The sequence below is a fragment of the Hylobates moloch genome, unplaced genomic scaffold, assembly GCF_009828535.3.
Source record: "Hylobates moloch isolate HMO894 unplaced genomic scaffold, HMol_V3 SCAFFOLD_1824, whole genome shotgun sequence".
Taxonomy (NCBI): domain Eukaryota; kingdom Metazoa; phylum Chordata; class Mammalia; order Primates; family Hylobatidae; genus Hylobates; species Hylobates moloch.
Window position 1 is genome coordinate 1 of NW_026654099.1, and position 9841 is coordinate 9841.

Below are 9841 nucleotides of genomic sequence, written 5' to 3' on the forward strand. Positions count from 1 at the left end.
ATACACGTATTTTTGCAAAATTATTTATAACAAAGTCTGATTCTATTGTCAAATATAAAATATTAATTAATATTAAATCAATATTGCATTGATAAATATTAATATTAAAATATTAATCTTGGTAATAATCGATATTGTGTGTCACCTTGACTGGACATAGTCTCAGTTATTCAATCAAACACTAATCTAGGTGTTGCTCTGATGTATAATACAGGTATTATTAAAGCCTGTCACTTCTCTAGATCAGGAAGATTGTCCTAGATGAACTTGGTTGGTCTGATTTAATCCTAGCAGAGGAGGAGACAGTGGAACTCTATGGTGGACAGCAGCTGTAGGACTTCCCAGGAATTCCGTCCTGTCTTTCCTGATGGCCAGCTCCATCGGCTCTGGCTGTGCCTAGCCAGATCTCACAATTGCCATCACGCAGAGCTCACAGCCCAATAAAGTGTCCATCCTCAGCTCTCCCAAAAATCCATAAGTGAGGGTGGGGGCTCTGTGACAGGGTGAGAAGCACAAGATCAGCTCTACATCAGCATCCCATTTGAGGAAATGACTACAATTGTCCACTTGCATTTCCCAAATGCATCCATGCATAGAAGAAAGCAGGGGCATCCAGGCACCAGGGAATGAGAAAGATCCCTCAGCCTGCCAGGTCCTCAGGAGCCACAGCCAGAGCAACACCTGAGGTCCAGGTAATGCATCTGAGACCTGTGGTTTAGACCACAGGAAGCACACCCTCCATTTTCAGAAAAGAGGAGAAAGGGGAAGTGTAAGAATGAAGCCTAGAGAAAAGGAAAATGGATTAGCAGAGAAAGGGCCAAATGGGTCAGTTCTGAGTCAGATGTTCAATTTGAAAGGACGATGGGGTTACTGTGAAAGCTGTCAGGATTCTAAGGACCCTGGCCCTGGGTGAGCCTCCCTCTTGGTCCCAATCTGAATCCCAAAGCCTGTTCCAATCAGAGATTCCCACGGAGATGCCTGCCCTGAGTCTGATTGAAAAACACTTCCCAGGTTCTCCTGGGCTTCCTTGGGACTCTGATTCTGGTGACCAGGGCAGGGACACTTCTGTCCCCAGAGTGACACTTGGGCTTCTGTGGAGGTGAGAATGTGTCGTCCTGTCACAAAGACAAAGAAACATCAGGGAAAAGTGTTTCACATTCAGAGACATTAAATGTCAGCACAGAATTGTAAATCTGAAAGGTTCTCTGAGGAAACTTGATGAATCAGCCCCAGATGCTGAGAGAAAATCAGCTTTTAGCACCACCAGTCCCTGCCATAGAGAACAGCCCAGTTCATAGGGCCCAGGACACCCCCTCGTGGTCTCAGATGCCCCTGCAGTGAGGTTTTTGTCTGGGCTCACGTTGACTTCCCCTCACTGTGTCTCTAGTACAGTAATACACAGCCGTGTCCTCAGCTCTCAGACTGTTCATTTGCAGATACAGCGTGTTCTTAGCGTTGTCTCTGGAGATGGTGAATCGGCCCTTCACGGAGTCTGCGTAGCTTGTGCTACTCCCATCACTATTAATATGTGAGACCCACACCAGCCCCTTCCCTGGAGCTTGGCGGACCCAGTGCATCCAGTAGCTACTGAAGGTGAATCCAGAGGCTGCACAGCAGAGTCTCGGGGACCCTCCAGGCTGTACTAAGCCTCCCCCAGACTCCACCAGCTGCACCGCACACTGGACACCTGCAAGCACAGAGACACCCTGGTCAGAAACTGCCACACAAATCCACTGTTTCTCTCACTCATGTCCACTCACACTCCATGTCTCTAGTTTTCCATCAATCACCTTTTAAAATAGCAACAAGGAAAACCCAGCTCAGCCCAAACTCCATGGTGAGTTCTCTGTGTGCAGTCCTGATCAGCAAACAGAAACACCTGGGAATCCCAGGGCTGGGGCTCCTCTCCCAGAGCTGCAGGGTCAGGGCTGGGCTGGTTTTCTTCAGCAGAGTGAGAGCCCTATTTGCATATCTCCTACTATATAGCAAGCTCTGGGGTGAGACACCTGAAGAGAGAGCAGGACCCAGGGCAGATGAAAGTGTCCTGAGGAAGATGGGTGACAATAATGGGATTTGAGAAATTGTGCTTATTATGAACCTGTGCTGTGATAAAATCTTCACACTGATCACCTTATTTCAGATTTACCTATGGGTGTAAATTATGTTCTGTAGGAGTCAGTGTTCTCTATTTACAGATATAAAAGTAAACCCACACATGGATGGGCTCTCTGTGTATCTAAGAGCTCATGTCTGGGATGGGTGAGTGCTGGTGTCTGGGCCTGCGCTTCTCACCACTGGCCCTGACTCCTCCCTTAGCCAACTCCAGGACAGAGCTGGACATGCCTAGTGTGGTTTGCAGAAGCCACTGCCTAATCAGAAGATGTGTGATTTTGCTGCACTCTCCTGTTTACCTTAAACTATGGAGAGAACTAGGGTTCAGGTAGATAACTTTCAGGTATCTCTGACATTTAACATACTCGTATCTATCTTTCTGTCCCTCCTACATTGTCTAATTTTCAACTTGTTTCCTCATAAATTTTATAAGATTTGATTGACAGATTATAAACTACATATTTAAAGTGTAAAATTGATAATCATGACATAACTATTACCATTATAAAGAAGGTGGACAAGTGAAATTCCCTCAACTTCTTTTCTGTCCTTCTACTTCCTATTTCTATTTCCTTATCCTTTCTCCTTCCCTTCTGCCAACATATTCCCAGGCAACTACTAATCTTTATGTTACTTTAGATCTGTTTTCATTTTCCAGAATTTTAAAAAATAGAATCATATATACTCTTATCTGTTTGGCTTATTTTACTCTATTTAAATACTTGATAATTTAATCTTCTTATTGTGTATATCAGTCATTCCTTTATTATGAATGATGGGTAGTATTCCAGTAAACAAAGTTACCATAATTTGTTTTTCTATTAGGCAACTGATAAATATTTGGATTCTTTTATTATTTTTGGTGTTAATAAAAATTTTGTTATTCAGATTTGAAATGTACATAGATGAGAATTTCTTTTTTTACAACAAGAATAAAATCAACAATAACTGTTAATCAGAGAAAATGGACATTTGCAAATTGTCTTTAATACTTCAGATCACTGAAATTTTAAGACCATCAACAAACCTGAAATCTAGAGAGAGAAGAGTTCTTGTAGGGAGAATCAAAGTTAGGGTGTGAGCTGAACTGAGGCAGAGTTCACCAAACGCAATATAGGCTAGTACAAGATAAAATACACTAATAAACAGTGAACTGCTTTGAGTCGAGTGTGACAAGCATGTTTTTAGTGAGAAATTCTCAGGAACCACATACTGAAGAGTTTTTCTATTCTTTTGAATGCCTTTCCCTTATAATGAGAATAGTCACAAAAATCTTCCCTTCCCAAAGTGTCTGTCTGGGGTGTATCAGAGCCCACACTTCTGAAATGCTTCCAGAGCCAAGTCTCTTACACCCACTACAGAACTAAGAAATTACTCAACAGGGCCAAGCCACCAAAACCGGTATCCTAAATGCACTGGTTTAACCCCTCAGGAATTGAAATGGGAACAGAGCTCCCCACCAAGGTTCTATGGGAAGCAGCTCCCGTCTCTTACGGAATCAGAGCCTTAGTCTGCAGAGCAGGGCAGCAGATCCGGAAGGTGATGACACCCATGGAGAACACTGCAGCTGTGGAAGGGAACACCCGGGGAAACGGGGGGCTCTACTCCAGGGGAAGGGGAACTGCAGAGCAAGGCAGAAAGGAGCCCCCATGTCAAACTCCGGGGTTCCAGGGAGGGAAGTGGAAGTGGCACCGCCTTGAAAACCCGGGCAGTGGAGCAGCCACTGTACCCACCCCACCAAGGGTGCGGGGTTCCTGGGCCTTGGGAGGTTCTGTGCAGGCTGCTCGGGCCGCTTCTCCAGGGTTCGGCCGCATGTCAGGGTGACCACGGAGGCCGCCACTCCCGACTACCGGCCGGGGTTGTGATCAGCTCTGCCCGGACCTCCCTGAGCACCGGGAAATTGGGGGAGCTTGTGGAGATGTCACCCCTGCCCTGGACGCCGGCCAGGGCCCAGAGAGGATCAGGAGCCCCTGCCCAGAAGGAGGGGCGGAGGGGGCTGATGCTCCACGGAGCCGGTGGGAGCCAGGAGCAGGCAGCAGCTCTGAGTTCTCAGGTGCGGCTCCAGCTGCTCTAATCAGGGCAGTGGGCTCGGACTTTGTGCTCTTGGAGGTCAAGGAACAGGAAGGAGCCCTGCCTCCCCGGGTGTGGCTGCAGCCACCCAAACCGCGGCTGAAGACACGGGCCTCTCGCTGCATGAAGACGGCAGAAGCCCTGCCCAGCAAACCGCGGGCTGCAGCCTCAGGCGTCCCTGCACTCTTGGAGTCCCCAGGAAAAGCCCTCTGCTCTTGCATGCTCCGAAGTGCCTGCTCCCACTTCTTGGCTTCTTCCTGCTGTTGGCGCCTGCTCTGATCTTGGAGCAAAGTCAGGGCGGAGCCCCAGGGACCATGAACTGCAAAAGGAGGCAGGAAGATTCCTGTGCAGAGGGGGAGGGTCCCCAGGAAGGGCCCGAAGGCTGGGCCCGGGCTCCCAGATACTCAGACCACAGTCGAGACTTGTGGTGCTTTCTACGGCCCCACCCTTGACCACCCATGGACCAATGGGCACGCACTTCCTGCCCTCGGAGGTCCATAAAAACCGCTGGGCTCAGCCAGAGCAGGACAGAAGATGGAGAGACGACAGGAAGACCAGCTGCAGAGAGGAGCTACCCTCTCCGCTGAGAACTGGGAAGACGACAGGACGACCAGCTGCAGGGAGGAGCTACCGTTTCTCCTGAGAACCGGGAAGACGACAGGACGACCAGCTGCAGGGAGGAGCTACCCTCTCTGCTTAGAGCTGAACACTCAACCAGTCAACCTGCCTACAGAGAGGAGCTGCTCCCTGGGGGTCTCCTCTGAGATGCTCGAATGCTTCATGAAGCTAGTCTTTGCCTTGCTCACCCACCACATGGCTGCATACCTCATTCTTTCCAGATGTAGGACACGAACTTGGGCAAAGTCGCCGCTGGCCACAGAGGGTTCTGGCCAGAAAAAGCAACACCCCAGTGATCCCGAAACAACTATAGTGAATACTGTAGGCCATGGTAACACAGTAGTATTTGTATATCTAAACATAAAAAAAGGTATAGATAAATAGGGAAGTGTATTATTGTGGAACCACCATTGTTTGTGTCATCTGTTAGTGGCAGAAACTGTTATGCAGAGCATAACTGTATTTAAATTTCTGGGGGAAAAATACAGCCACCCAAGAACAAAAAACTGATAAAACACTTCTTATGAAATGGAAGATAGAGAAATACTTTCCCAGGCAAAGAAAAACTGAAGAAATTCATCACCACTAGAATTACCTCACAAGAAATGTCAAAGGGTCTCCACTAGGTACCCAATAGAAGGAGCTCTTGTTTCAGCCCCACTCTGGCATCTGTCCTGTGATTGTTCTGTGTAGATCTGCTTTCTGCTGTCTTAGGGTTTTTCCTCTGTTGAGTCATGTTTCCCTTCCCCTGCTTATTTTCAGTCTATCACCACAATTCATATTTAGCTGGGAACACTGGAGGCTTTGGAAGAGATTTTTATCTATTCTTCACCAGGTCTAATGAGTTCTCTCCATGGGCGCCCATGTCTGTTTTGTTTTCTTGCATTCCCGTCGGAAGATCTCCTTATTCCTTGCGTACTTTCAGTACTGTGTTGAGTAAGTGCTCAGAGTTCTCATCCTTGTCTTTTCCAGTTTTCAAAAGAAAAGAATTATTTTCTGTTAAGTGTGATGTTAGCTGTGGACTTGTCATGTGGCCTTTATTGTGTTGTACTTTATTTCTGTACACAATTGAGAGTTGTTTTCCATGAAGAGATGTTGAATTTTCATCTTCTGCATCTATTAATATAGAAATATGGTTTTTATCCTTCATTCTATAGATGTGATATATCATGATTTTTGACTTGTACATGTTGAAGGGTAATTGAATCCCTGGGTTGAATCCCACTTGGTCATGGTGTATTATGATTATTATTATTTGAAATGCTGTTTGATTTGGTGTGCTAGTATTTTTAGATTTTTAAATTTATGTTCAACAGGGTATAGATCTTTTACCTTTGTCCATCTGATTGCTTTTTATTGGTATGTTCAGGCTTTCTATTCCTTCTTTTTTAATCTTGTTAGGTAGTATGTGTCCATGAATTTATCCAATTCCTCTAGGTTTTCAAATTTATCACGTAGACATGTTTATTATAGTACTTCATAATTTATTTTAGTTCTGGGATATCAGTTGAGGCATCTTCTGTTTCTATTTTATTTATTTGGGTCATGGCTCTCTCTCTGTATATATATATGTTATATATATTTTTTTCTTTTTTTGCTTGCCAGCTACTAATGGCTTTCAACTTTATCTTTTTTTGCTATTTTAATATTTTCTGTTATTTTTAGTTTTAATTCTGTTTATGTCTAATCTGTTCTTTGTTGTTTTTTAAAATAATTTTGAGTTTAGCCTTTTCTTGTTCTTAAAGTTCTCTGAGATGCATTGTTATGTTGGTTATTTAAAATATTTCTGCTTCTTGGATGTGGGCATTTATTGCTATAAATTTGCCTCATAATACTGTTTTGGATAACTGCCATAAGATTTGGTGTGTTGCATATCTATTGTATTTGTTTCATACATTTTTATATTTTCTTCTTAATGTCTTCTTTCACCCATTGGCCATGTAAGAGTGTTTTGTTTAATTTTTGTGTTTATATAGTTTTGAAATTTTCTCTAGGCTGGGCAGTGGCTCACGCTTGTAATCCCAGCACTTTCAGAGGCCAAGGCTGGTGGATGACTTTAGGTCAGGAGGTCAAGACCAGCCTGGCCAACATGGTGAAACCCTGTCACTACTAAGAGTATAAAAATCAGCTGGGCATGGTGGCAAGCACCTGTAATGTCAGCTACTTGGGAGGCTGAGGCAGGAAAATCATTTGAACTTGGAAGGCAGAAGTTGCAGTGAGCTGAGTTTGTGCCACTGCACCCCAGCCTGGGCAATAGAGCAAGAGTCCATCTCAAACAAACAAAAAAAAAGAATTTCTTGCAGTTACTGATGTTTAGTTTCATTTCATCTTTAATCAGATAAACAGTTGGCATCATTTTATATAAAAATTTTGACACATGTACTGTATTAACATATGGTCAGTCCTGAAGAATATTGCATGTGCTGAAGGAAAGAATATGTGCTCTGAAGTTGTTTGGCTCAATGTTCGGTAAATGTCAGGTCCATTTGGAATATAGTGCAGTTTAAATCCAATGTTTATCTGTTAATTATTGGCTAGATAATCTATCCAATGCTGAGTAATGTGTTAAATTATCTAAGTATAATTGTATAAAGTTAGAATCTGTCCCTTACTATGTAACATATTTGTGTTATATATTTGAGTTCTCAGGTGTGGGTATATATATATATATATAATTTACAATTGTTATCTATTCTTGCTCCATTGATCTTTTTTTTATATAATGTCCATTTTGGTCTCTCTTTATAGCATTTGACTTGAAATTTGTTTTGTCTGATGTAAGTGCTCATTATTGGTTTCTATTTTTGTAGCATATCTTTTTTTCCCCCATTCACTTTCAGTCCATGTGTAGATTTTCAGATGATGTCAGTCTTTTGTAAACAGCATAGAGTTGGGACTTAAAAAAATCTATGTGAACAGTATATTTTTAATTGAGGAGTTTTATTTATTTACATATAAGGTTATTTTGAATCTCTGTTTCTATGCCTTCCATGTAGAACTGTGAGTCAGTTAAACCTCTTTTCTTTGTAAGTTACCCAGTCTTGAGTATTTCTTCATAGCAGTATGAGAAGAAAAAAATGCACTCTTTTGGTACCACAGAGAGTAAGGCACTGCTATAAAGATACCTGAAAATATGGAAGCAACATTGGAACTAGGTAAGAGATAGAGGCTGGAACAGTTGGCAGGGCTCAGAAGAAGACAGGAAGATATTGAAAAGTTTGTAATTTCCTAGAGACTTGTTGAATGACCTTGAACAAAATGCTGATAGCAATATGGACAATAAAATCCAGGATGAGGGGGTCTCAGATGGAGATTAGGAACTTTTTGGGAAATGGAGCAAAGGTGACTTCTGCTATGCTTTAGCACGAAGACTGGAGAATTTTGCCTCTGCCCTAGAGATCTGTGGGACTTTGAACTTGAGAGAGGTGGTTTAGAGTATCTGGCAGAAGAAATTTCTAACCAGCAAAGCGTTCAGGACAAACAAGAGCATAAAAGTATGGAACATTTTCGCTGACGTTGCGATAGAAAAGAAAAACCAATTTTCTGGGTAAAAACTCAAGCATGCTGCAGAAATTTGCATAAGTAACAAGAAGCCAAGTGCCAATCACCAAGAAAGTGGGGAAAAATGTCTTCAGAACATGTCAGAAGTCTTCACGACAGTACCTCCAATCACAGGCCAAGAGCCTCAAAAGGAAAATAATGGTTTCATGTGCCTGGTCCAGGGCTTTCCTGCTCTGTGCAGTTTTGGGAAATGGTGCCTTGAGTCCCAGCTACTTCAGCTCCAGCTGTAGCTAAAGGGGGCCAAGGCACAGCTCAGGCCACTGCTTCAGATGGTGCAAATCCCAAACCTTGGCAGCTTCCCTGTCATGTGGAGCCTATGGTTGCACAGAAGTTAAGAATAGAGATTTGGGAACCTCCACCTAGATTTCAGAAAAATGTATGGAAATGTCTGCATGTCCAGGCAGAAGTTTGCTGGTTGGGGGGTGATGTAGCCCTCATATAAAACCTCTGTTAGGGTAGTGCTGAAGAGAAATGTGGGGTTGAAGCCACCATACGGAGTCCTCACTGGGCCTCTGCCTAGTGGAGCTGAGAGAAGAGGGCCACTGTCCTCCAGAACCCAGAATGGGAGATCAACTCACACCTTCCACTCTGAGCCTGGAAAAGCTGAAGACACTCAACACCAGTCTATGAAAGCAGCTGGGAATGGGGCTCTACTTTGCAAAGCCATGGTGGCAGAACTGTCAGAAACCATTAGAGTCCACCTCTTCCATCAGCCTGACCTGGAAGTGAGATGTGGAGTCAAATGAGATTATTTTGGAACTTTAGGTTTAATGACTGCCCTATTGGATTTTGATCTTGCACGGGCCTGTAGTTCCTCATTTCAGCCAATTTCTCGCATTTGGAATGGGTGTTTTTCTCAATATCTATACTTACATTCTATCTAGGAAGTAACTAACTTGCTTTTGATTTTACATGCTCATAGGTGGAAGGGACTTACCTTGTCTCTGATGAGATTTTGGACTTGGACTTTTGAGTCAGTGCTGGATTAAGACTTTAGGGGACTGCTCCACTCCAGATTGTTGAAAGAACAAGACTCCATCTCAACAACAAAAAACAAAAAACAAACAAAAAAATACTTTAAGGGACTGTCGAAAAGGCATGATTTTGTTTTGAAATGTGAGGACATGAGATTTGGAAGGGGTCAGGAGAAGAATGATATGGTTTCTCTGTGTCCTCACCCAAAATCTCATCTTGAATTATCATTCCCATAATCTCACATATGAATAGTGGGACCCTATGGAGGTAATTTAATCATGGGAGTAGGTTCCCCCAGGCTGTTTGTGTGATAATGAGTGTGTCTCACAACATGTGATGGTTGTATAAGCATTTGGCATTTCCCCAGCTTGCAGTTTTCCATCCTGCTGCCTTGTGAAGAAGATGCCTCGCTTCCCTTTTCCCTTCTGCCATAATTAAAAGTTTCCAGAGGCCTCTTATCTGGTAGATAAGGCCAAGGTCATAAATGTGAAGGGCTGACAGAGAT

At 43.5% G+C, this 9841-nt stretch overlaps 1 gene segment (V, D, J or C); it reads right to left on the minus strand.

The window, feature by feature from the left end:
* Nucleotides 1-48: 48 nt before the first annotated feature.
* LOC116464812 (immunoglobulin heavy variable 3-74-like) lies at nt 49-1882 on the minus strand. The segment is given in 2 exon segments: nt 49-1687; nt 1791-1882. Coding segments are annotated over 2 exon segments (411 nt in total).
* Nucleotides 1883-9841: the final 7959 nt, after the last annotated feature.